The 27,952-nt window shown below is 52.5% G+C and overlaps 2 protein-coding genes across 7 annotated transcripts in view; one reads left to right on the plus strand and one right to left on the minus strand.

The window, feature by feature from the left end:
* Positions 1-4,370, plus strand: part of p3h2 (prolyl 3-hydroxylase 2) — a 303,175-nt gene extending 298,805 nt beyond the window's left edge. For all 4 annotated transcript variants that reach the window (XM_070883825.1, XM_070883824.1, XM_070883823.1 and 1 more), the window contains exon 15: positions 524-4,370. In XM_070883825.1, coding sequence (XP_070739926.1) covers positions 524-616 — 93 coding nt within the window. In that variant the 3' untranslated portion in view covers positions 617-4,370. The remainder of the gene's footprint in view (positions 1-523) is intronic.
* Positions 4,371-7,630: 3,260 nt separating this feature from the next.
* Positions 7,631-27,952, minus strand: part of tp63 (tumor protein p63) — a 384,611-nt gene continuing 364,289 nt past the window's right edge. For all 3 annotated transcript variants that reach the window (XM_070883827.1, XM_070883826.1, XM_070883828.1), the window contains 4 exons: positions 15,809-15,957; positions 14,747-14,888; positions 13,190-13,283; positions 7,631-10,867 (listed from right to left, as the gene is read on the minus strand). In XM_070883827.1, coding sequence (XP_070739928.1) covers positions 10,571-10,867; positions 13,190-13,283; positions 14,747-14,888; positions 15,809-15,957 — 682 coding nt within the window. In that variant the 3' untranslated portion in view covers positions 7,631-10,570. The remainder of the gene's footprint in view (positions 10,868-13,189; positions 13,284-14,746; positions 14,889-15,808; positions 15,958-27,952) is intronic.

Genomic DNA, 27,952 nt, shown 5'->3' on the forward strand with positions numbered 1-27,952 from the left:
GGCGAGTGATCGGGAGCCACAATCCTGCCGATCTTCTACGTCGCCCCAGACAACACTCACAGACACTTCCCTATCCTCAAAACATTCAGATCGATTAGTCAGAAGTGACCCACCCTTCACAGCCCTATGCTGACTCTCCGATAGCTGGTACTGGTGCCTGTAGCTCAAGCACCCCACCCCTATGATCGATTCCAATCACTTCTCGAAGGGATTGTTACAATGACCCTGTTGTACTGCTGCCCAGCACTTGGAGCCTTGCCGGACTGAGGGCATCACCTGAGAGCAACTCTCCAGTGTATCTTTCTCCTTACTGACCCTGGGGCTCTCTCTTGTTTTGCCTCTCCCAGTACATTACATGGCTGCGGATAGTGAAGGGGGGGAAGGGAGGGAACATTAGTCTCCAGCCAGCAGGCTCAGGCACAGGCTCGACAGATAGACTGTGGTGCCCCAGGATTTCCTTGTACACATTAAAGCAACGACTGTCCCATCAACCCCAAGGTCATTGCGTCCTTTGTCTCCTCAGGAAAGGATCAAAGCTGACGAGGTTGTTGAGTTAATATCCCTCGAACAGAGACTGGATGACAAACTCATCGTAAACCCACGGGATGAATTGTGAAAAAGTCTTCATTAACGTATTTATTTCATCTTCCCAGCAACCCTTCTAGAATGTTCTAATTTTCTGTACAAACTGTAAATTTAAGTTGTTCAGAGATTCTTTCCAATAGTTGTGTTTTTTTTCCGAATTGAACTTCTTTGCGAGCTGATAATAGCCTTGTTTGGAGATCAAGAGTTCTGGGATTTTTCGGTGTTGTGTTGAACTGGGCTTGATCTTCAGCTGTGTGATCTACCCCAGCGCACAGTAACCCTCAGGGAAAACTGGACAGACTGAGAGCGTGTACCCCAATACCCCGGGACCGAGAGCCTGTATCCCAATACCCCGGGGCTGAGAGTGTGTACCCCAATAACCCGGGACCGAGAGCATGTACCCCAATACCCCGGGTCGAGCATGTACCCCAATACACTGGGACTGAGAGCGTGTACCCCAATACCCCGGGACCGAGAGTGTGTACCCCAATACCCCGGGACTGAGAGCGTGTACCCCAATACCCTGGGGCTGAGAGCATGTACCCCAATAACCCAGGAGTGTGTCCCAGAGCGTGTACCTCAATACCTCGGAGCATGTACCCCAATACTCTGGGACCGAGAGCGTGTACCCCAATACCCCAGGAACAAGATTATATACCCCCAATACCCCGGGACTGAGAGCGTGTACCTCAATACCTTGGAGCATGTACCCCAATACTCTGGGACCGAGAATGTGTACCCCAATATCGAGAGTGTGTACCCCAATACACCGGGACTGAGTGCGTACCCCGATATGTGTGCCCAAACCCCCAGAGTGTGTACCCCAAAACCCTGGCTCGTGTACCCAATTAACCGCCACGTGCACCCCAATATTCCAGGAGTATACCCCAATACCCCGGAGCGTGTGCGTCAATACCCCGGGGCTCAGTGTGTACCCCAATACCCCAGGAATGTACCCCGGGACCGAGAACGTGTACCCCAATACCCTGAGACCCAGACTGTGTACCTCAATACCCCACGAGTGTAATCCAATACTCCGGGACAGAAAGCTTGTACCCTACCACCCTCTCCCCCTCCTGCACCGCCATGCTTGCCTCACCCTCTGAAGCTGTAAACAAGGCCTCAGCTGACAGTGACCATAGGCCGGTGACTCGGCTGTGGAGCTGGGCTGTGCCAATTCCAATTAATAACGGGGGTCGACATGCCAAACTCTCCCGGGCCGCAGTCCTTTTATTGGACATGTTTGGGTACCGTCCCCTCGGTCCTGTGTCAGCAGAAACTTGTGGAGAATGTGTTGTTGAAAAGGTGATTGAATTTACTTTTAACTGACGAGGGCTGAGATCCTTTGCGAATGCGCAGAACCCTGAGCCACTTTGAGCCGTCCACCTCAGCGCTGTAACATCACGAGGGATGACTGCGTGAAGGATCAAAGAGAAAAGAAACCCTGTGAACTACAAATGATCCAGCGATGGAGACAGCCCTCCAAGATTTACATTCTGTGATCTTCAGGAGTGACGGTCCGTGCGTGAGACGCAGCAGCAGCGCGAGGAACCTCGAGCCCTCTCCCATCCCGCACACCATCGGGCGGGACATCAATTTGACAATCTCTCAGCGTCTGAATTGGAATGAATTTTGGCCGCTCGGTGCTTGTTGTCTGGCATCAATGTTAGCGCAGTCTCAGATGTCTCGGCCAGCAGGAGGCTCGGGGAGTTAGCCGCAGCCCCTGATGGCTGACAAGGCAAGTGGGCTTTGGGCACATTGAAGCTGATCAGCTCACGTGTGTGCATTTGTACACAGGTATCGGACAATCTGGCTATAAACTTAGTCCCAAAACTGATCTCTACTGTCTGACTGTAAAGGTACCACGAGAATCAAGTTTGAGTTCACTTCCTCATGGGTCTGGCTCGATTTCACCAATCTCACTCAGAGGCCACAGAGGTTGGTGTGCAAAATGGCCAACAAAATCACACCAATGCAGTAAGGGCATTTTCTGAGGCAGGTTGTTAGAGGGAGCTTTACTCTGTATCTAACCCGTGCTGTACCTGCCCTGGGGGTGTTTGATGGGACAGTGTAGAGGGAGCTTTACTCTGTATCTAACCCGTGCTGTACCTGCCCTGGGGGTGTTTGATGGGACAGTGTAGAGGGAGCTTTACTCTGTATCTAACCCGTGCTGTACCTGCACTGGGAGTGTTTGATGGGACAGTGTAGAGGGAGCTTTACTCTGTATCTAATCCGTGCTGTACCTGCCCTGGGGGTGTTTGATGGGACAGTGCAGAAGGAGCTTTACTCTGTATCTAACCCGTACTGTACCTGCCCTGGGAGTGTTTGATGGGACAGTGCAGAAGGAGCTTTACTCTGTATCTAACCCGTACTGTACCTGCCCTGGGAGTGTTTGATGGGATAGTGTAGAGGGAGCTTTACTCTGGAGGGCAATTTACAAACACTCCCCATAAGTTGGGTGGGGGTGAAAGTGCAGTTGTTTGCACCTAGTTAGCAAATGACTTTACGCCCGAGCGCAGTGCCGATAACTACTCCCGCTAAATTCAGTGCACAACATCATCACTGTGCGCGACTGGATGGCGGGCAATGACAGCGACAGCTTCAGGGGGCTGGTCGCGGCTTGTTCCATCCTTGAACGCAGGGTTGGTGCCGCGATCTTGCAACCTGACACCCGCGTTCTCCCCCCCCCCCCCCCCCGATTCGGCAGCTTAATGAAGGGGAGGGCCCCTTCTACGTGGCAGCGCTACGCCCCAGTGCATAGTGCTGCGCCCCTTTCAGTGCTCCCGCCCCAAAACGGAAGTGGGGTGCATTATTTTGCGCTCCGCTTGCTCTCAGGGGCGATAACCTCAATATTGTGGGGCCTGACCTCTGCGCCTGGCTTGCGGCCGTTACTGTCCCCCTCCCGGCGCGTCTATGTTCGTTAAACTGGCCCTTGGGTGCCTGGTCAAAAGCTTCCCATTTCTCAGCGCTGACAGCCCTCACCTTAAAGAACACACAAATCCCACTGTTTAAAAATAATGTATATAAATTTGGAGTCTTTTTGTGGTCTAACTTACTGAGGGTGCTCATATGTGTTCACAGTCTGCTTGGGAAGCAATACCAGATATTGTGGTTGATAAAAAGTTATTTATAAAATTATTTTGTAGATACGATTAAAAATTTATTATTTTTGAGAAATGATGCATTTAATCTGTGAATTGTGTGCAAGCGTTGTTTTCGAGAGGGGGTCTTGTCAGAGAGCGCTCAGTCCTGCAGCTTCTCACTGCAGTAAGTTTGGAAGCCTGACTATTCCTGCGCTGTTCGGGGCTACGTTTAACACTGCCCCCCTAGGAGCAGATGATCAGGAACTGTTTGGAAAGACTGCTGCTATAGTAACGTGGGCTCCAGCCAGAGCCCAGATGGTTGAATGTTTGCACATCATAACCCTCACTTTACAGAAATCAGTTTACTGACTTTACTTTGTTTGAAAAATGGAAGCTGTGACGCCCACTCCTCCTCAATACTCCTCCTCAATACTCCTCCTCTACTCCCACTTTGCTACCTGTCTCAATCACTTCTCTCTCACTCTATCGATCGCCTTCTTGCTCTTTAATACATTTTTTTCTGTGTAACTTGCAGATTCTTTGTCTTTTCCTGAAGTGTTCACCAGCTGGGAGGGGCTGTGATATGTTCATTGTGTTATATTGTTGAATATATTTTGATGCAACGTTTCAAAGAATTACAATTTAAAAAATACTCAAAGGTGAAAAAGACTTGAACCTGCAATTAAAATTAATTAAAATTCAGTGCACTCTGTGTCTCTTAATTCTACAACAAACATTGCTTCACACGGTGTGCTGCAACATTTTAGTTGAGGTGGACGGGGGAAAGAAAGGGTTCCACCTGACCAAGGCCTCGGTTTAACATCCCATCTGAATAACGGTACCTGTAACAGTGCGGCGCTCCCTCAGTACTGCCCCTCCAACAGTGCGGCGCTCCCTCAGTACTGCCCCTCCGACAGTGCGGCGCTCCCTCAGTACTGCCCCTCCGACAGTGCGGCGCTCCCTCAGTACTGCCCCTCCGACAGTGCGGTGCTCCCTCAGTACAGCCCCTCCGACAGTGCGGCGCTCCCTCAGTACTGCCCCTCCGACAGTGCGGCGCTCCCTCAGTACTGCCCCCAACAGTGCGGCGCTCCCTCAGTACTGCCCCTCCGACAGTGCGGCACTCCCTCAGTACTGCCCCTCCGACAGTGCGGCGCTCCCTCAGTACTGTCCCTCCGACAGTGCGGCGCTCCCTCAGTACGGCGCTCCCTCAGTACTGCCCCTCCAACAGTGCGGCGCTCCCTCAGTACTGTCCCTCCGACAGTGCGGCGCTCCCTCAGTACTGCCCCTCCAACAGTGCGGTGCTCCCTCAGTACTGTCCCTCCGACAGTGCGGCGCTCCCTCAGTGCGGCGCTCCCTCAGTACTGCCCCTCCGACAGTGCGGCGCTCCCTCAGTACTGCCCCTCCGACAGTGCGGTGCTCCCTCAGTACAGCCCCTCCGACAGTGCGGCGCTCCCTCAGTACTGCCCCTCCGACAGTGCGGCGCTCCCTCAGTACTGCCCCCAACAGTGCGGCGCTCCCTCAGTACTGCCCCTCCGACAGTGCGGCACTCCCTCAGTACTGCCCCTCCGACAGTGCGGCGCTCCCTCAGTACTGTCCCTCCGACAGTGCGGCGCTCCCTCAGTACGGCGCTCCCTCAGTACTGCCCCTCCAACAGTGCGGCGCTCCCTCAGTACTGTCCCTCCGACAGTGCGGCGCTCCCTCAGTACTGCCCCTCCAACAGTGCGGTGCTCCCTCAGTACTGTCCCTCCGACAGTGCGGCGCTCCCTCAGTGCGGCGCTCCCTCAGTACTGCCCCCAACAGTGCGGCGCTCCCTCAGTACTGCCCCTCCGACAGTGCGGCGCTCCCTCAGCACTGCCCCTCCGACAGTGCGGCGCTCCCTCAGTACTGCCCCTCCGACAGTGCGGTGCTCCCTCAGTACTGCCCCTCCGACAGTGCGGTGCTCCCTCAGTACTGCCTCTCCGACAGTGCGGCGCTCCCTCAGTACTGCCCCTCCGACAGTGCGGCGCTCCCTCAGTACTGCCCCTCCGACAGTGCGGCGCTCCCTTAGTACTGCCCCTCCGACAGTGCGGCGCTCCCTCAGTACTGCCCCTCAGACAGTGCGGCGCTCCCTCAGTACTGCCCCTCCGACAGTGCGGCGCTCCCTCAGTACTGCCCCTCCGACAGTGCGGCGCTCCCTCAGTACTGCCCCTCCGACAGTGCGGCGCTCTCTCATTACTGCCTCGCCGACAGTGCAGCGCTCGCTCAGTACTGCATCTCTGGTGTTTGCTAAGTCTCCGGAGTGAGGTTTGAACCCACAACCTTCTGACTCGGAGGTGAGGGTACTACCCGCTGAGCCAAGACTGGCTACATTAACTCCTACACAAATACACTGGACTATCTGGGAACATTTACAACTATTAAACATCTTAAACATTAACAAAGAGCTGGCTTCCCTCCTCAGCTCCTCACTTGTTAAACTCAGCACTGGGTCTGCATTGAGCAAGGGGCCTGTGTGTGTGTCTGCAAGTACACAGCTTCAGGTTGCCAGCTTACTCACTGCTGCAAGTTAAATAAATAAAACCAGGAATACTGCATACACACAGACCAAATCAATCAGCATCTGAAATGGAGAGTCCTAACATTGTGGACAGAAAATGAACATTGCACTGTAAGGGAAAGCACGATTGGCTTTATAGTACTCGCAAAAGCAGGATCATTCAGCAGTAAACGGGCTTCATCAGAACTGAAAGCATCAAGAAGGGTCTCCAAAATCCTTAATGTGATGGTTCATAACCTCAGCCCGTGTGATCCTGAGCTGAGCTGCCAACCCCTCACCATCAGCAAAACCGCTTACTTTCACCTCTAATATCGTCAGTCTCTGCCCCAGCCTACTTGCTGCTGAAGTCCTCATGTTACCTCATGTCTTTGTTACCTCGAGACTTGACTATTCCAACGCACTCCTGGCTGGGCACCCATCTTCCACCCTTCAGCTCATCCAAAATTCAGCTGCCTGTGTCCTAACTCACACCCCCTGTGCTCGCTGACCTACACAGGATTCCAGTCTAGCAATGCCTCAAATTTAAAATTCTCATCCTGGTGCTCAAATCCCTCCATGGCCTCGCCCCTCCCTATCTCTAATCTTCTCCAGCTCGATAACCCTCTGAGATCTCCGCATTCCTCCAATTCTGTTCTCTTGTGCAGCTCTCCCTTCCATCGTCCCCCGTCCCCCGCCTCCACCATTGACAGCTGCACTTTCAGTTGCCTGGGCCCCAAGCTCTGGAACAGTCTCCTTAAACCTCTCTGCCTCTTTCTCCTCCTTTAAGATGCTCCTTAAAACTTACCTCTTTGACCAAGCCTTTGGTCACCAGTCCTAATTTCTCCTCATTTCGATAGGCTTCCATTTCCTTTTGACTAACCTTGCTGAAGTGCATTGGGATGTTTCCTACATTAAAGGCGCTACCATTGTTATCAACATCCCAATGCACTTCACAGCCAATTTGTGCACAGCAAGCTCCCACAAATGGCAATGAAATAATTGGCCAGACAATCTGTTGTTGGTGGTTGAGGGAGGAATGTTGGCCCAGAACACTTTTTGCAAATGTTGTCCTGGGATCTTTAAACCGTTCTGCCTGCTCCAGTGGAGTTAAAATCCCATCTGAAGGGCGGCACCTCCCAGTACTGCCAGTCTAGACTCAGCTCGGCATTTCGTATGCATTGTAATCGCGTTGATTGGCACGAGAAGTTCTCTCCAAGATGTGTGAGGGACCCTGCCATGTTCTGTGCCTAGAGTCAGAATCAAGCAGTCCGTGGCCACATAATGCACAGCTTTGGCAGGCCAACACACTCCGCTTTGCCCAAAACAACCAGAGAGCACATCTTGCAATGTTTCCACCATCTATGGTCAAGCATGGGAGGGGGTTAGGGGAGGAGGATTCAAGATTTAATGAGATGAAAATTCAAATGACACTCACGGGAACCAGGAATCTTGAGAAAGTTTTAATTGGATGCTTAATACTGCAGGGGGGTGGGGGTGGGGGGAAGCTGTGGTGGAACTTTATACAGAAGGAACTCTATAAAGTGCATCAAATCCAACACATGGCAACAGATCTACACCCAACTGAAGTCCGAGTACCGATTGCAAACACAGCTACAAAGCGGCCAGTGTCCGCTTGATCTGCTCCCACCTCCCCTCCGATTCCCACCCTCACTGGACACAGTTTACCCAGTGAAACACTCTAAATACAATCAGCAGCCGGCTTGCACAGGCCCTGGGGGTTGTGTGTCTGCTGTTCTGCACAGGCCAATTTCTGCTGGCCTGACCCAATCTCGCGGGATTGTAACCCATCGTTGGTGCACACAATTTGACTAAGTTACAGCAATGATTTATACCACCTTAAACATTATATATATTTATTTTAAAAAAAAGACGGACAAAAAAAATGCTCCAATTACGTATATACAGCATTGTGAAATGAAGACTGACCGGTTATATCATTACTCTGTCATCCCACTACAGTCAAACTCCCACTGAAAATGTTAACATCCCATTTTAATATCTGCAACAATGTTGAACTCTCTCAGCCACAGAAATATGCGTTTTAGAATAGACGGGTTTTGTTCTTTTTCTCTCAGTTTGCACAGGATGCATTTCAAAACCATTCTTGGGCAACCGAGAGGCGTCCGTGGCCCCTCGGGGCTGAGTTTCTGTGATCGGGTTGGTACAATTCCACAAGCCCAGACTCTGTGCCAGCTCTCCCATCGCCCAATCTGCAAGTGTGAGCCCAGAGAACCAGCGTTGGCCGGGAAAGGGGGGGGGGGCACTGGATATTGATCTCTGAATGAGAACTGCTCGATGTGATCTATCCCCAAATTTTATTACATCACATTTAGAACAGTTTTGAAATGCAATAGAATTGAATACAGTAAAAAGAGGCAAAAAAGCAGCCAAAATTTCTCTGCATGTCTGACTGTGGCTGCTGAAGAGCCAACCCTAATTCACAGTTTGTGAGGAATTCCAACAACGTGAACCTCCTCAGCCATTAGCACCAAGCTGCTTGGAGTTCAGCGGCAGGATAGCCTCAGTCGCTGTAGCAAAATACCAAGAGATGAATATAAAACAAACGTTGAAATCTAGGACTCTTACACGTGAAACGGATGTGCGCACAGTGACACACAGGCTACCCCAGAACCAGCTTCAAGTAGAGAGACAGAATGCTGCAGGTCTGTGAACTGCCATGATACAAGTGGTGGCTTCAGTCAGTTCTCCCCCCGCACTGCCCATCCCCGACCCCAGGCTGCTCCCCGTCACAAGTACACGGACTGACTGTCACTGATTGCCCTCCCACTGGACCTCAGAAAGCCCAATTATTCCGCTAACACTACCCGGTACAGAGTTTACTGAGCAACTATTAGTTTACCAGCATAATCTTTAACCGTGCAGCGTGAGCCTCGCCCTCAGTGGGAGGATTGCCCACGGTTTGTGGATATTGCCCAGTGAGGGTCTATAAACAACAGGGTCTGCCCGGTCACGTGGTGAGAGGCACGGAATGAATATCCGGAACAGCCCATCTCCAGGACACAACTCGTCAGGCAAAGTTTTGAATTTACTTCCAGGGATCGAATGGTCGGGAGTGAGAAAGGGAAAAGTCGTCGGACAATGCAAATTCTCTTACAATTATGGGCATATTCAGGGAAGAACCTTTCAACGGATTCCGGCTCAGATTTGAGCGAATATCAGGTGCAACTAATGCTGCTGAACGACCTGCGCCCCCCAGTGAAGGTGATGCATCCACCCTGCTCAAACCTAGCCTCCCCTGACTTTGCTGGCCACCACGGGATCAGGGCAGTTTCACACCATGCAACATCCTGAAAATGAAATGCACAAAGATGAGATGGATCTCTATAAAATTCTGAAAAAATATATACAATAACTCGTCATCAGTGACTGACAGGAAGCATTTCCCCCTTTGCCCCTTCTATAGTCGAAGCTCACCTCACAACACAATTGTTGGGGAGCCTGAACATCACAGCTCATTAGTGAAAGGGTTAACAGCCTTAACTACCGAGCTAACTAACCGAGAGCTGCAGTCACTTTGCCCTGGCGAGTGTGGTCAATGATCCGGGGCCAGTTGGGACAATCCCGGATCGGACACAATCCTGCAAACTCTCTGGCCCAGAGGCTGCTCTCCGCCCCTGGAGGACCAGGTACAGGGACACGGCAGGCTTGGCAGCCAATATCTTAACAGACAGACCATTTAGTTTTGCAGCAATGCATCTAAACTCGCCATGGGTGCCGAGACCCGGAGCCGGCGGGCAGCTGCTTGCGGTTATCGCCGCTGATAATAAACCCAATGGCAGGAATGGATGGCTTCCCTCGGGCTGCGAGTGAGACCCTGGCCATTCCTGGCTGTTCCCCACACCAGCCCGGCAGGGAAACATCAAGTGTGGGGTCTGGAGGGCGAGGTAACTGTAGCTGGAGGGAATGGGGAGGGGGGAGGGAGGGGGAGGGAGATCAATGTGGCAGAGCCCATCTCTCCATCCCTCGCTCACTCACCATCTCTCCTCCCTCGCTCTCACTCCCTCCTGCAACCACAGAGCAAACCCAGAACAATACTATTGATTAGAATGATCCACTCTAAACAGGAAGACGTATAAATATGGCAGTTACAAATCCCACATAGCCCCTCGAGCACCCTATAAGCTTTGATACAGCTACCATATATGGGCAGTTTGGGCTGTAAGACAACAAAAAAAATGTAAAATAAAGACACAAAACGAAGTTGGGCAAGTGCCAGCAATCGGCGGAGGAGTGAGGACCCTCGGGACAGGAGCCTTGTTCCCACAGCGCCTGCTCTGCTGGTGGGTGGGAGATTTTTACGGAACATTGTTTTTTGGGCTGGGATGTGGTGGGGCCCACACCCACTTCACTCTCCTTCCTCCTTGATCCGCTGCTTGTTGCGGCGCCCATCCACGTCAAACCCAAAGTCGTTCCAGTCGTCGCGGGGGGGGAAGGAGATGGTCTGTCGGAGGGTGAAGCGCACAGCATCGATAACCCGCTCGCCCCGCGTCTCGTTCTGGGAGCCCAGGCTGGTGGTCGAGGCTCCGCTGGTGTTTCTCAGCAGTTGTGGCGTGTTGGTGAAGTCCAGGGTCTGTCGGTGGTCCAGTATTCCTTTCCAGATGGCGTGTCGGTACTGGTCAGGGATCTTGAGGCTGATCAGATCCTGGTTGACGAGGGAAGGAAGGGAGAGCTTTGGTTAGAGAGGCAGGACATCAGGGAGTAGGCTAGACCTAGATTCTCGAGTTTCGAAGAATGAGAGGAGATCTCATTGAAGCATACAACATTCTTACAGGGGCTTGACCCTGAGAAGATGTTTCCTTTGGCTGGGAAGTCTAGAACCAGAGGGCATAGTCTCAGGAATAAAGGGTCTGAGATGAGGAGTAATTTCTTCACTCAGAGGTGAATCTTTGGAATTCTCTACCCCAGAGAGCTGTGGAGGTTCAGTCGTTGAGTAGATTCAAGTCAGAGAGCAATTGATTTTTGGGAACAAAGGGAATTACGGGATGTGGGGATCGGGCAGGAAAGTGGAGTTGAGGTCGAAGATCAGCCAGGATCTTATTGAATGGCGGAGCAGGCTCGAGGGGCCAAATGACCGACTCCTGCTCCTAATTCTTATGTTCTTCAGTTCAGGGATCATCTTACAAGTTCTCGCTCCTGAAGTGGAACTACCTGCTGGGAGCAAACCCGGTCGATTTTGCATCGGGGGCACAAACTCCTCCCTTGGAAAGCTTCAAACTATAAAGCAGCGATACAAACTCTGACCCATTCTTTTATTTAGAGTTCGTTTGAGTGATGCCAATTATTGCTCAATCTGAGATACCCTGAATACAATGCACAGAGTATGGGACTGGAGTCACATGTAGGCCCAGACCAGGTAAGGACGGCAGATTTCCTTCCCTGAAGGACATCAGTGACCCAATGGGGTTTTTACGACAATCCGACAGCTTCATGGTCACTTTTACTGAGACCCCAAATGACCCTATTTATTAAATTAAATTTCACAATTTTTCCTGGTGAGCTTTGAAGTCCTGACCTCACAAGCACTATAACCCCCTGTACTTCCTACCATACACCAAGAGTTTGACTCACGGGATCAGGAATCCCCCCACCCCAGCATGCAGCATTTAACTGAGCACTTCTCTGTAGACCCAATCCCTCAAACAGGTACACACAGTATTTCCAGCATCTTCTGTTTAGATTCCCTCAAACAAACACCCAGCAATCACTGGAATGAGGCCTTCTCAGCCTTCTTTTATTTAGAGTTCGTTTGAGTGATGCCAATTATTGCTCAATCTGAGATACCCTGAATACAATGCACAGAGTATGGGACTGGAGTCACATGTAGGCCCAGACCAGGTAAGGACGGCAGATTTCCTTCCCTGAAGGACATCAGTGACCCAATGGGGTTTTTACGACAATCCGACAGCTTCATGGTCACTTTTACTGAGACCCCAAATGACCCTATTTATTAAATTAAATTAAAGCCCAACCAGCCTGTACCTCTCCGAAGGACAATGTCTTTTTTTCTAAGAAACTACCAAGAATTCCAGGTCAGATGTTCCTGCTCCTGTGGGATCAGCCGGAGGGGGACAGAGACCCCCGATTACTAGCCATTCCTTTACCCGGAGGGGAGATCGGAGAGGGTCCTCCTTCCTGTACTTGCCCATCACAGGGCTCCAACCATCGCAGACTGGGGAAATCAAATGCCTCAAGTATTTTTTAAACTATATTAAATAATTGTTTTGGGCTTGATTTCCGGTTTGTTGCCGCCCCTATGAGAGCCCCGGAGGGGGCGGCAATGAGCCCTTCCAGGCGGACGGCCAGCTTCCAGCGCCCTGCCGGGACATTCGGTGTTGGTATTAACGGGGTGCGGAGCATTACCGCCCGGGAGGGGCGAGCCGGTTTGCGATGCCCCTGGTTGCAACACCAGCTCGATTTTTGGCTGCCGTCCAATCCGTAATGCTCCATAGAGTGCCCCCTGCTGGGAACCGCGGGCGGCCTGAGCTGTAGTGGCCACAGTGACCTCAGGTAAGTGCGATCGGTTTTTATTTTATTTTTTTTGTGAGTTATGTTGTGGGGGCATGAGGTATTTTTTGGGAATGATTTTTAGGGTGTTTTTCAGGTTTCTGTTTCTCCCAGGTCTCTCTCTCTCAGTGCTCAGAGGCCGGCTGTTTAGCTCGGGATTTTCCCATGCTCAGCCGGCCTAGTGCCCTAAGACAGGTATGCAATACCTCCCTTAGCACTCCGTCCCAACACTCGGGGCCCAGCTTTATCGCCCCGCCGCCATTACCGCCCAGAAATTAGCACAACCGAAAATCCAGCCCAAAAATTTAGCTTCCAACCCAGGGTCCGAGGCCCTGAGGACTTTGTGGAGAACCCCACGAGGCCGAGTTTGGTATCTCCTACCCACGGAACGGTGAGTGACGGGGCTACGAGGAAAGCCTGGACAGATGAGACACGCAAGTGGGGAGAGGGAGTTACTCACATCCATGGTAAAATGCTCGATCTGGTAAATATTCATCAGTCCCTGGGTGGTGAAAAACTCCAAACACGACGCACAACCGGCTCTCGTCAGAAAGCTGCAAGCAGAGAGGGGAGGGAGGGTTAGCACTGCCCTCCAAGTCACTGCGTTCTCACACAACTAGCGACACGTGCTGGCTGTAACCGCGGCACAAATCAATTAATGCAACATCTTCAACATCAAGGCAAGACAACATAAAAGACACTACGCACATGTCTAAGAGGACTTGCATTTCTATAGGGTCTTTCACTACCACAGGACCTCCCAAAGCGCTTCACAACCAATGAAGTACTTTGAGTGTAGTCACTGTTGTAATGTGGGAAATGCGGCAGCAAATTTGCGCACAGCAAGCTCCCACAAACAGCAATGTGATCATGACCAGATCATTTGTTTTAGTGATGTTGTTTGAGGGATAAATATTGGCCCCAGGACACCAGGATAACTCCCCTGCTCTTCTTCGGAATAATGCCATGGGATCTTTTAAGTCCACCTGAGAGAGCAGACAGGGCCTCGGTTTAACGTCTCATCTGAAAAATAGCACCTCCGACAGTGCGGTGCTCCCTCAGTACTGCCCCTCCGACAGTGCGGCGCTCCCTCAGTACTGCCCCTCCGACAGCGCGGCGCTCCCTCAGTACTGCCCCTCCGACAGCGCGGCGCTCCCTCAGTACTACCCCTCCGACAGTGTGGCGCTCCCTCAGTACTACCCCTCCGACAGTGTGGCGCTCCCTCAGTACCGCCCCTCCAACAGCGCGGCGCTCCCTTAGTACTGCCCCTCCGACAGCGCGGCGCTCCCTCAGCATTGTATTGGGAGTGTCAGCCTGGATTATGTGCTAGAGTCTCTGGAGTGGGGCTGGAACCCACAACCTTATGACTCGGAGGCGGGAGAACAGCAGGCTATTGAACTGTGGGGGGAGTCGAGGTTGACCCTGTGGACAGACACACATTTCCTGCAGGGGGCCCATTATGGCGATGCGGAGCAGGAGCCCTGGTCCGTTTTCTCCCTCCCGTGCTGCCAGTCCAGGATTACTTGGACTGGTTCGAGCTCCCCTCCCAGAGACTGCCTCGCTGGGACCTGTAACATAGCAGAGCCCGGGGACTGTGCAGTGCCCTGGTCTGTGCACACTTCCCGCAAACAGCGCGCACAGCCCAAACTTGCCGGATGTCTTTAAACTCTCTGCGGTTTTACAGAAGCTGCATACCGTGAAGCGACTGTTAATGTTTGACAGTGGAAGAGTGGAGCTGGTGTGTTCACAGCAGATTCATAGACTCAGGACTCTCAGCCCACAATCGGCTGCAGCTTAACTGGGAGGGGGGCGATCGATGATGGAATGGGAGCAAAGACTGAATGGAAAGGGAAGAGGATTATTGTGTAGATCGGTATTGCGATCTCACTGCGGGAATGGGTCTGCGGTCTGGAAGTTCGTTCGCAGGGATTGGTTTATGAATCGTGCGAGAAGTGGGCTCCACTCTTTCTAAACTAGTTGTAAAAAGTAAGTCAGTAATTGCAGCACCACCTCTGACCTGGAGATACTGTTGTCCGACGGGTAGGGTGGCGGCGGGGTGCAGTGGGAGGTTGAGGCCATGGGTGAAGTCAGGCCCTGCGTGGGGCTCAAGCCGTTCATGTCCCCGTTCATCTGCATCGGAACATTCATCATCTGCGGGACTGAGGACACAACAGTGGGTCAGAACCATCCTGCACTCGGGCTCCGAGCAATGAAGACAAAACCTGGCCGGCCACAGTTTCTGCAGTCACAGTGTGCGGGACACTGACCCCTGACACTGACTCCCCTGACCCCTGACACTGACCCCCCCCCCCCAACCCGGGACCGACCCCTGACACTGACCCCCTCCGGGACCGACCCCTGACACTGACCCTCCCCGGGACCGACCCCCGACACTGGCCCCCTGGGACCGACCCCGGACACTGGCCCCCCCCGGGACCGACCCCTGACCCCCAACACTGACCCCGCCTGAGACCGACCCCCCCCCCCCCCGACCCTGACCCCCTCCCAGGAGACAGAGGGCTGAGCTCACAATACCCATCCAATACGCGCGAGCTGCCCTTAGAACTCTTGTTATAACTCATATTATAAAAAGGATATCGAGGCACTGGAGAGGGTGCAGAGAAGATTTACAAGGATGATACCAGAAATGCGAGAGTATACATATCAGGAAAGGATGAACAGGCTGAGTCTCTTTTATATTGAATAAAAAAAGGCTGAGGGGTGACCTAATAGAGGTTTTTAAAATGATGAAAGGTTTTGATAGAGTGGATACAGGGAGAATGTTTCCACTTGTGGGGAAGAGCATAACTAGAGGCCATCAATATAAGATAGTCCCCAGGAAATCCAATAGAGAATTCAGAAGAAACTCCTTTACCCAGAGAGCGGTGAGAATGTGGAACTCGCTGCCACAGGGAGTGGTTGAAGCGAATAGGAGCGAGAGGGGAGAGGGAGCAAGGGAGATAGAGGAGCGAGAGAGGAATCACCCATCAGATCAGCGTGTGTTGAGGAGTGGGAGAGGCTCGGGGCAGTGTTGAAGTATTGGATGAAGTCAGGCTTTGCAAGTGTCTCAGACCCTTACCCATATTTCCTGGCATGCTGGCCTGTGTGAGAGTGTTGCGCTGCGGACTGATGAGCTGGCTGACCGATGGCAACTTGTTCCCCATGCTGCCCATTTTATTCAACGGTGGGGGAGAGGGCCCAAAGGAGTGCTGGGATTGCATCGACGGCCTGAAACAGAGAACGGGCAAAATCATTACAATGCAGACCTCGCTTAACCAGCGCCTCCAGCATTTCCCCAAAATGCTACTGGGCTGCACCAGTTCACCAACATATCAAATACAAAGTTAGAGCAATTACTGCTCTGAGTGAGGCCTCTCGGCCTGACGTGTCTGACCCCACCACTATTCACCACCAGCCCGTCTCCCTGCTCCTTCCCCAAACATCTCCACATGTGTCCTGTTTATCCAGTTCCCTCTTAAATACCAAGACCGACTTGAGTTGCACAGCCCTGTGAGAGAATGGATTGCTCACTCTAACAGTCCTTTGAATGAAAGCATTCCTTCCAGCCTCCCCTTCAGGCCCCCCCTCACTAATCCTGAGCTTCCAGCCCTATTAATGATTCAGTGCTCAACACGGCCCCTGACCGTCACACTTGGCACATTGCTCAGCACTAAGCCCGAGGTACTGTTCCGATCGGGATTGGAATGCATGTTCTCCGCTGATTTACAGCACTGTTGATGCAATAGTTGAGCTTGTAAGTGTTAAAATAAACATTTGCATTTATATGGTGTCTAAAATGTTTATATACAATTAAATTACTTTGAGATGTCAACAATGTGGCAGCCATGTTGTAAACAAACAGAAATGTGATCATGACCAGATAATCTGCGTCAGTGATGTTGGTTGTGGGATAAATATTGGCCAGGACACCGGGGATAACTCCCCTGTTCTTCGAAATAGTGACATGGATCTTTAAACTCCACCGGCAAAAGAACCTTGGTTCAACATCCCATTCGACCGACAGTGCAGCTCTCCCTCAGTACTGCCCCTCCGACAGTACTGCCCCTCTCACAGTGAGGCGCTCTCTCCCTAAACCCTCCCTGGATTGGGGCTCAGACCCGCAATCCTCTGACTCAGCCAGAAATTCCACCAGGGTTGCTTTTCTGGAATGGCGGCCATTGACCCACGCTGCGTGCCGGTGTTTGGTGAGGACTGGATGGGGCTCGACTGTGATGCCCTGCATAGTCAAATAGCCCACAATGCTCACAGATGAAGAAGGGCCTTGTGGGCAATGGGTGCCTGGGGGATTGCACCCGAGCGATGGGTCATCACCATCAGGGGCGATGGGGGGGGAGGGGGAGGAGGGGGGGAGGAAGTCACGAGCCAAGGATGAAAGATATATGTAAATACACAATAATAGTGTTTCTTTATTTTACATTCTAGTAAGTTTATTGATAAACAATCTCGCTGGTCTGCCGAATCTCACCATTGTGTTGCTGACATTTGTACATTAGCTTTCGTGGCTCCCTCCTCAGATAAATTCCTGCCCTCCCTGCCCCCGTGTGCGTCCCCACAGCATCGCAACCAAGAAACACTCCACACTGGCTCCAGTTGCCGCATTTATTGAAAGCATCAAGTACAGGTTTCAGCATCAACCCAGCATATACACAAGAACTCAAACAATTACCATATGCTGCAAAACACATTCAAAAACACACATCTTCACAGAGGAACGTATCTGGCCAGCAGCAACCCAGTGACAACACTCCCAGAGCCTGACACATCATCTGTGCCAGCCAGGTAAAGGGAAGAGATTGCACGTGGCAGGCGGAGAGGCTCAGATAAACCGTCTCTGGGACACTGTGGCTTTTAGTGCAATGACTGAGGTTCTACACACAGCACCGTGCACCATTGTACCACTGCCTTTCTCATGGGAAACTTCATTAAACAAGGAAACGACACGCACATGGCTGCAAGATATATTCGGCTCATTCTTTTCTTATGCTAACTCCGTGTAGCCCAGTCACTGCACCATACAATCATAGAATGGTCACAGCAGAGAAGGAGGCCATTCGGCCCATCGAGCCCGTGCCGGCTCTCTGTAAGAGCACCTCAGCTAGTCCCACTCCCCCGCCCTTTTCCCGTAGTCCTGCAATTTTTTTTCCTTCAGATACTTATCCAACTCCCTTTTGAAAGCCACAATTGAATCTGCCTCCACCACCTTCTCAGGCAGCGCATTCCAGATCATAACCACTCGCTGCTTAATAAGCTTTTTCTCACTGCCTTTGGTTTTTCTGCCAATCACCTTAAATCTGTGTCCTCTGGTTCTCGACCCATCCGCCAATAGGAACAGTTTCTCTCTCTATCTACTCCGTCCAGACCCCTCATGATTTTGAACACCTCGATCAAATCTCCTCTCAACCTTCTCTGCTCCAAGGAGAACAGCCTCAGCTTCTCCAGTCTATCCATGTAACTGAAGTCCCTCATCCCTGGAACCATTCTTGTAAATCTCCTCTGCACCCCCTCTAAGGACTTCACATCCTTCCTAAAGTGTGGTGCCCAGAATTGGGCACAATACTCCAGTAGAGACCGCACCAGTGTTTTATAAAGGTTCATCATAAACTTTTATAAGTGGGAGTACGAGTTTGACCCAGCCCAGGTCAAGCCACCAATTGCCTTCACCCCACATGGAGCTCCGATCAAGCATGGTGCAGGGCTGAGAGAGGGGGCACGGGTGGGGTGCAGGGGCTGGGAGGGGGAGTAAGGGGTGCAGGGGCGCGGGGGCGCAGAGGACAGGAGGGGGGGGTGGGTGTAGGACCAGGATGGGATGTAGGGACAGGAGGGGGAGTGGGGGGTGCAGGGGCCGGGAAGGGGGTGCAGGGGCCGGGGAGGGGGTGCAGGGGCCGGGAAGGGGGTGCAGGGGCCGGGAAGGGGGTGCAGGGGCCGGGAAGGGGGTGCAGGGGCTAAGAGGGGATGTAGGGGCAGAGCTGGCCCAAGGCGACACATTACTTGTTCACGGTGTTCTTGACCCGAAACATTGGAGGCGTAAAACCAAACACTCGATGCAGCCTTCATGGGCTCGCATCTCACACTGGTGCTGGTCAAACCTTTCTGCGTGGTGGACCCCTTGCAAATATCAAGACCCCCCCCCGTAGACTCTGCCTGCACCTCAGACAAACAGCGATAACTATCCACAGGATAACAGTGGCAGAAAATGTACATCAGTGTACAGCAACAGGAGTGGCCTACTGGCAAATTAACAAGCAGAGGAAAGCTAAAATGGGGAAGATGGAATTCTTGTGCCCGGAGTAAACCCAGCCTCAGACAGACAATGAATGAAGATCTCGCAGTTTCCCCACACTTCCCTTCAGCTGGGAGATCCCGTGCTGTGCACACAGACTCTCCCAGACATTGGAGGGTCCTTAACGTTCCAAACTGATTGAAGGGAGGACCTTGGCAGGCTCAGCCAGCGAGGGAATCAATACTAATGATTTACATTTAAAATGGGCACATTTCACCTTAATATGGGGCACACGTCACCGAAAGGGATAGTTTAGAGGGCAGCATTACATTGGATCAGAGGGGGGTGAGGGAAATCCAGAGAAATTAAAAGCTAATAAAACACACAGCCAGGTGCTTAATCCCGTCACTCAATGTTATGCATGAACTGAGACATAATAAGTTATACATTACAAAATAATGTCCAATAAAATCAAACAATATGTACAATAAAAATGGAATCTCTGACACAAGGCCAGCTCATGTCTTCTCATCGTACAGCACGATGACACAGAGACAGTCAGCCAAACACAAACCGGCCACAGACAGGGCAGGAAAAAGTACTGGCAAGTAAAATCAAGGAAAACCCAAAGATGGTTTATACATACATTAAGAGCAAGAGGATAACTAAAGAAAGAGTGGGGCCTGTTAGAGACCATAAATCTGTGTGTGGAGGCAGAAGACGTGGGTATGGTTCTTAATGAATACTTTGCATCTGTTTTCACAAGACAGAGGGGCGATACAGATATTGCAATCAGGGAGGAGGAGTGTGAAATATTAGATGAAATAAACAGAGAGAGAGGGGAAGTATTCAGGGGTTTAGCAGCTTTGAAAGTGGATAAATCCCCAGGCTCGGATGAAATGTATCCCAGGCTGTTAAGAGAAGCAAAAGAAAAAATAGCAGAGGCTCTGACCATCATTTTCCAATCCTCTCTGGCTACAGGTGTGATGCCAGAGGACTGGAGGACTGCTAATGTTGTCCCTTTGTTTAAAAAGGGAGAAAGGGATAGACCATGTAATTACAGACCAATTAGCCTAACCTCGGTGGTGGGAAAATTATTGGAAAAAATTCTGAGGAACAGGATAAATCTTCATTTAGAAAGATACGGATTAATCAAGGACAGTCGGCATGGATTTGTTAAGGGAAGGTCGTGTCTGACTAACTGCACTGAATTTTTTTGAGGAGGTAACAAGGAAGGCCGATGAGGGCAGTGTGTTTGATGCAGTGTATATGGATTTTAGCAAGGCTTTTGATAAGATCCCACATGTAGACTGGTCACGAAGGTTAAAGCCCATGGGATCCAGGGCAAAGTGACAAGTTGGATCCAAAATTGGCTCAGAGGTAGGAAGCAAAGGGTAATGGTTGATGGGTGATTTTGTGGCTGGAAGGATGTTTCCAGTGGGGTTCTGCAGGGCTCAGTACTAGGTCCTTTGCTTTTTTGTGGTATATATCAATGATTTAGACTTGAATGTGGGGGGTATGATTAAGAAGTTTGCAGATGATACTAAAATTGGCTGTGTGGTTGATAATGAAGAAGAAAGCTGTAGACTGCAGGAAGATATCAATAGACTGGTCAGGTGGGCAGAACAGTGGCAATTGGAATTTAATCCAGAGAAGTGTGAGGTAATGCATTTGGGGAGGGCTAACAAGGCAAGGGAATACACATGAAATGGTCCGACACTGAGAAGTGTAGAGGAACAGAGGGTCCTTGGAGTGTATGTCCACGGGTCCCTGAAGGTCGCAGGCCAGGTAGATAAGCTGGTTAAGAAGGCATATGGGATATAAGAGCAGGGAGGTTATGCTTGAACTGTATAAAACACTAGTTAGGCACAACTAGAGTACTGCGTGCAGTTCTGGTCACCACATTACAGGAACGAAGTGATTGCACTGGAGAGAGTACAGAGGAGATTTACGAGGATGTTGCCTGGACTGGAGAATTTTAACTCTGAGGTAAGATTGGATAGGCTGGGGGTGTTTTCTTTGGAACAGAGGAGGCTGAGGGGAGACCTTGTAGGAGGTGTATAAAATTATGAGGGGCCCAGATACAGTGGATAGGAAGGACCTATTCTCCTTAGCAGAGGGGTCAACAACCAGGGGGCATAGATTTAAAGTAATTGGTAGAAGATTTAGAGGAGACTCGAGGGGGAATTTCTTCACCCAGAGGGTGGCGGGGTTCTGGAACTCACTGCCTGAAAGGTGGTAGAGGCAGAAACCTTCACCACATTTTAAAAAGTACTTGGATGTGCACCTGAAGTGCTGTAACCTGTGGACCAAGAGTTGGAAAGTGGGATTGGGCTGGATAGCCCTTGGTCGGCCGGCGTGGACACAATGGGCCGAAACGGCCTCCTTCTGTGCTGTAAATTTCTATGATTCTCTGACTTTATTACACACTTCAAGTGTTCGATTCTCTCTTCTGTCTGCACTGAAAGCAACTGAGTGGGTCTGAAGCCCCAGCATGAAACCTATGGTTTATCCGGGTTGTTCTGTAGACAACATCGTCTCAAGAGTTGTCGCACGAAAGGGAACACTTTTAATTTTACGTTGATCATTTACTTTGTGTCTCTCTCAGCCTGAGCCACTGAGTGGTGACAGTGTGCAGTGGTTGCAGTGTGCAGTGGTTACAGTGCTGGAGCGGGAAACAATAAGTGCACAGCAAGCTCCCACAAACAGCAATGTGATAATGACCAGATCATGTTATTGTTATGTTAATTGAGGGATAAATATTGGCCAGGACACCGGGGAGAACTCCCCCCAAAATAGTGCCATAGGATGTTTTATGTCCACCTGAGAGAGTAGATGGAGCCTTGGTTTAACGTCTTATCCGGGGCGAAGGTGGGGGGGGGGGGGGAGGGGGGGCGGTGAGGAGGTGTGGAGGGAGAGGGGGGGGTGGGGGGAGGGATGTGCCCTCCAGTGAATCATTTGGGTTTTTACAACTAAATAGCAGCTTGCCAGGTCAGTGCCTGGTGCCAGACCACAGACTGACATATTGACTGAGTTTGATTGCACAGTGGGCCACGGTGGGTTATGAACCCACGATCTCCGGCTTGCTCATCCAGAACCATAGAATCTTATAAATTTACAGCAGGGAAGGAGGCCATTTCGGCCCATCGTGTCCGCGCCGGCCGACCAAGAGCTATCCAGCCCAATCCCACTTTCCAGATCTTGGTCCGTAGCCCTGTGGGTTACGGCACTTCAAGTGCACATCCAACTACTTTCTAAATGTGGTGAGGGTTTCTGCCTCCACCACCCTTTCAGGCAGTGAGTTCCAGACCCGCACCATCCTCTGGGTGAAAATATTTCCCCTTTAACCACTTGGCTAGCGTACACATTCTCCGAGACAATCAGTCAGTGTCGGCAGCGCAAGAGTTGGAATGGAACTTAAGGCCAGGCCACATCAGACGGAGTGCTTCAGAAATAGCTGCTCACAGACTGCCTCAAGCGAGCAGATGTAAAATATTAAACATGGTAACCACTGCTGACTAAAGGACAACAGCAAATGCCAGGAGATTTCCACTTGCAGCGTTTGGGGGTTGCAGGATATGTCACGCCTCCAATCAGCACCGGCCAAGCATTCTTGGGCCGCTTGAAGTGGAATTTGCTGCCCCTTTAAAGCACTCACACTCAGTTCCTGGGCAACTGCCTTTTATAAATAGTGGAAGGTTTGGGCTGTGCACGCTCCGCTCCACCCCCCTCTGTCCAGGTTATGTAAGGTGTTCTCAGTCTGTACACAATCGGATGTTTTCTCCTTCACCAACAGCCTTTTGTCGCTGTCTGACTCCAAGTGTTCTTTTGGAAAGCAGGCCTTGAGCAGACTGGCGAGGGGCAACCGGAGGGAGAGAGGGAGAGAGAGAGAGAAAAAAACAACTGATCAGGATGGAGAGATTGAACCCCAGGCCCACCTTCATGACCATGACAATTCCACGCGGCAGAGATTGCGGATTTAACGGGCGGACCGCACTGGGCTCAGAGTGAAAGGGCGCAGTCAAACCACTACATCCTGGGACACGGAACTGGGTGCAGGAGCTGAAGGAGGTTTAAGCTGCAGATCCTGGTTCAAACACTGACGCTGTTCAAATTCCCTTCACACTGTCCGGTACCCACAGTGTTAAACAGCTGAGTTACTGGGAGCGAATCCCCCAATCACAGGACCGTTACACTGTGGTTACCTGTAAATGTTCTGGGATTGGGGCATAAGGCGCCAGTTTAGAATATAAAAACATAAGAAATAGAAGTCGTTGGCCATTCGGCCCCTCGAGCCTGCTCCACCATTCCAGAAGATTATGGCTGATCTGATCACGGCCTCAACTTCCCTGCCCGCTCCCCATAACCCTTCACTCCCTTATCATTCAAAAATCTGTCTATCGCCGCCTTAAATATATTCAATGACCCAGCTTCCACAGCTCTCTGGGGCAGAGAATTCCACAGAATCACGACCCTCAGAAGAAATTCCTTCTCATCTCAGTTCAAAATGGGCGACCCCTTATTCTGAAACTATGCCCCCTAGTTCTAGATTCCCCCAGGAGGGGATACATCCTCTCTGCATCTACCTTGTCAAGCCCCCTCAGAATCTTATAAGTTTCAATAAGATCACCTCTCATTCTTCTGAACTCCAGTGAGCACAGGCTTGTGTCCGGCCTGTAACTACAAACCTGACAGTAAAGGGCCTTGAATGCAGATAACTAACCACCCGACTCTGTGCTTTGACCATCTGTACGGAACTAGAACTGGACAATGAAATGTCTGGAGCTGTTGCAGGGTCTGAGCTCCACTGCACTGCTCACTGGGAGGTGAACCTTCATTTTATACTCTGAAATGTTAGAGTATATTTCTTAAATGCTGCCAATGTAAGCTAGTATCGATATGTGCATTACTGTTGACTAAGGGTATCAAGGGGCACAGAGCGAAGGCAGGTAAATGGAGTTAAGGTACAGACCAGTTGTGTTCTAACTAAATGGCGGAACAGGCTTGAGGGGCTGAATGACCTCCTCCTGTTCCTGTGCAACAGGCTCAAGGGGCTGAATGGCTCCTCCTGTTCCTATGTTCCTAGAATAGAGATATTCTCAAAATATTCTAAGGATGCTCAGGATGAAACCATTGAGCCGGATGATGTGGACAGTCCCTGAACTAGAGGAGCCCTGTTGCCCTGGTAAAATGGGGCACCCACATTATTTACCAGGTTTTAAGAGGTACAGGAGATATCCATGTGCCACTAATTATTTCTTACTACAAATTAGAGGCTTTGGAAACTTTGTTATTTTTAAAAAGTTCAGACTACTGCATGAGAGTTGCCTGGACATGGGTCAGAGCTGCCAGCAGGGGCAATAACGTTCTCAGCCACTGTATGCAACGGGTCGGGTCTCTGGGACAGCACCACTCCAAGCCTCCGGCAACTGGTCGGTGCAATGTATCAATACATTTCACTTCAGCGACTCATGGCAAACCTTACAGTATTTCCAGTGGCCGAAAGCCATGGGAGACTCAGGCAGCTGAGTACATTGGTATGGTTCCATATTTAAACACGGACACAACACAAGGAGACCTGACTGGCGGGGTTGAGGAAACAATAGGGACCTGAATTCTCAACAGCACTGCGGGAGTGACCTCACCACATGGGCAGATCAGCCGGCTCACCTCCCGGGGCAATTGGGGATGGGCAATAAAGGGTCACCAGGCTGATTCCTGGGTGAAAGGGGGTTGTCTTATGAAGGAAGGTTGAGCAGGTTGGGCCTATCCACATTGGAGTTTAGAAGAATGAGAAGTGATCTTATCGAAACATATAAGATACTGAGGGGGCTCAACAAGGTAGATACAGAGAGGATGTTGCCCCTCATGGGGAATCTAGAACTAGGGGGGCATAGGTTCAGAATAAGGAGCCGCCCATTAAAATGGAAATGAGGAGGAATTTCTTCTCTCAGAGGGTTGTAAATCTGCGGAATTCTCTACCCCACAGAGCGGTGGAGGCTGGGTCATTGAATATATTTAAGGCGGAGATAGATTTTTGAGCGATAAGGGCGTCAAGGGTTATGGGGAGCGGGCAGGGAAGTGGAGCTGAGTCCATGATCAGATCAGCCATGATCTTATTGAATGGAGGAGCAGGCTCGAGGGGTCGAATGGCCTACTCCTGCTCCTATTTCTTATGATACTATGTTAAATGCCAGCCTCGCACACTGCCCCAGAACTATTTTTTTTTAAATGTCGAGCGGTTTGCATTAAGTGAACCCTGTAACGTGCCCGCACATGTTGGCACCTGTGTAACACGGAATGTATTGCTGTGACAGTGAGCCGCACCAGCAAGTGCTGGGTGTTGGATGACAGAACGCAGTGCAATGGAGGCAATACCCAACGCTTGACTGAAATGAAAGGAAGCAGGGTGGAGACGAGGGGTGGACACGGAGCTCAGCTCGACAGGATGGTGGGACAATGGTGCGGGACAGCTGCTGGTCTGGGAGCGTGCGATGGAAGGGGCTGAGGGACTGCCGCTAGACCATCAGGCCCTGTGCACCACAAGGCACCAACTCAAAATCTGCCAAACAATTCGAGAGGCAGTAATAGTGGCCCTGCAGCCCAGTATCTGGGCCTCTGATGTTTCTGGCACGTCACACAAAGTCTCTTCAGCAATGAGCGGTGAAAGGTTCCGGCCTGTGCCCAGCTACAGTGACAGCGAATACCCAGAGACAGCCCCGTGCCCAGTGACAGTGAATGCCCAGAGGGAGCCCCTTTCACTGTGAATACCAAGAGAGAGCCCCGTGCCCAGTGAATGCCCAGAGAGAGATCCGTGCCCAGTGTCAGTGAATGCCCAGGGGGGAGCCCCATGCACTGTGAACACCCAGGGGGCGCCCTGTGACAGTGAATACCCAGAGAGAGCCCCATGCCCAGTGACAGTGAATGACCAGGGGGAGCCCGGTGACAGTGACAGTGAATACCCAGGGGGAGCCCCATACACTGTGAATTCCCAGAGAGAGCCCCGTGCCCAGTGACAGTGAATGACCAGGGGGAGCCCTGTGCCCAGTGACAGTGAATGACCAGGGGGAGCCCTGTGCCCAGTGACCGTGAATGACCAGGGGGAGCCCTGTGCCCAGTGACAGTGACAGTGAATGCCCAGGGGGAGCCCTGTGCCCAGTGACAGTGACAGTGACAGTGAATGCCCAGGGGGAGCCCTGTGCCCAGTGACAGTGAATGCCCAGGGGGAGCCCCGTGCCCGGTGACAGTGAATGACCAGGGGGAGCCCTGTGCCCAGTGACAGTGAATGACCAGGGGGAGCCCTGTGCCCAGTGACAGTGAATGCCCAGGGGGGGGACCCGTGCCCAGTGACAGTGAATGCCCAGGGGGAGCCCCATGCCCGGTGACAGTGAATGCCCAGGGGGAGCCCCGTGCCCGATGACAGTGACAATGAATGCCCAGGGGGAGCCCTGTGCCAAGTGACAGTGAATGCCCAGGGGGAGCTCCGTGCCCGGTGACAGTGAATACCCAGGGGGGGCCCCGTGCCCGGTGACAGTGACAGTGAATGCCCAGGGGGAGCTCCGTGCCCGGTGACAGTGACAGTGAATACCCAGGGGGGGCCCCGTGCCCGGTGACAGTGACAGTGAATACCCAGGGGGGGCCCCGTGCCCGGTGACAGTGACAGTGAATACCCAGGGGGGGCCCCGTGCCCGGTGACAGTGACAGTGAATACCCAGGGGGGGCCCCGTGCCCGGTGACAGTGAATACCCAGGGGGGGCCCCGTGCCCGGTGACAGTGACAGTGAATGCCCGGGGGGGGCCCCGTGCCCAGTGACAGTGAATACCCAGGGGGGGCTCCGTGCCCGGTGACAGTGACAGTGACTACCCAGGGGGGCCCCGTGCCCGGTGACAGTGAATGCCCAGGGGGGGGCCCCGTGCCCGGTGACAGTGACAGTGAATACCCAGGGGGGGCCCCGTGCCCGGTGACAGTGACAGTGAATGCCCAGGGGGAGCTCCGTGCCCGGTGACAGTGACAGTGAATGCCCAGGGGGGGCCCCGTGCCCGGTGACAGTGAATACCCAGGGGGGGCCCCGTGCCCGGTGACAGTGACAGTGAATGCCCAGGGGGAGCTCCGTGCCCGGTGACAGTGACAGTGAATACCCAGGGGGGGCCCCGTGCCCGGTGACAGTGACAGTGAATGCCCAGGGGGGGCCCCGTGCCCGGTGACAGTGAATGCCCAGGGGGGGCCCCGTGCCCGGTGACAGTGAATACCCAGGGGGGCCCCGTGCCCGGTGACAGTGAATACCCAGGGGGGGCCCCGTGCCCGGTGACAGTGAATACCCAGGGGGGCCCCGTGCCCGGTGACAGTGAATACCCAGGGGGGGCCCCGTGCCCGGTGACAATGAATGCCCAGGGGGGGGCCCCGTGCCCGGTGACAGTGACAGTGAATACCCAGGGGGGCCCCGTGCCCGGTGACAGTGAATACCCAGGGGGGGCCCCGTGCCCGGTGACAGTGAATACCCAGGGGGGCCCCGTGCCCGGTGACAGTGAATACCCAGGGGGGGCCCCGTGCCCGGTGACAGTGAATGCCCGGGGGGGGCCCCGTGCCCAGTGACAGTGAATACCCAGGGGGGGCTCCGTGCCCGGTGACAGTGACAGTGACTACCCAGGGGGGCCCCGTGCCCGGTGACAGTGAATGCCCAGGGGGGGGCCCCGTGCCCGGTGACAGTGACAGTGAATACCCAGGGGGGGCCCCGTGCCCGGTGACAGTGACGGTGAATACCCAGGGGGGGCCCCGTGCCCGGTGACAGTGACAGTGAATGCCCAGGGGGAGCTCCGTGCCCGGTGGCAGTGAATGCCCGGGGGTGCCCCGTGCCCGGTGGCAGTGAATGCCCGGGGGGGGCCCCGTGCCCGGTGGCAGTGACAGTGAATGCCCGGGGGGGCCCCGTGCCCGGTGACAGTGAATGCCCAGGGGGGGCCCCGTGCCCGGTGGCAGTGAATGCCC

This window comes from Pristiophorus japonicus, chromosome 6, assembly GCF_044704955.1.
Source record: "Pristiophorus japonicus isolate sPriJap1 chromosome 6, sPriJap1.hap1, whole genome shotgun sequence".
Taxonomy (NCBI): domain Eukaryota; kingdom Metazoa; phylum Chordata; class Chondrichthyes; family Pristiophoridae; genus Pristiophorus; species Pristiophorus japonicus.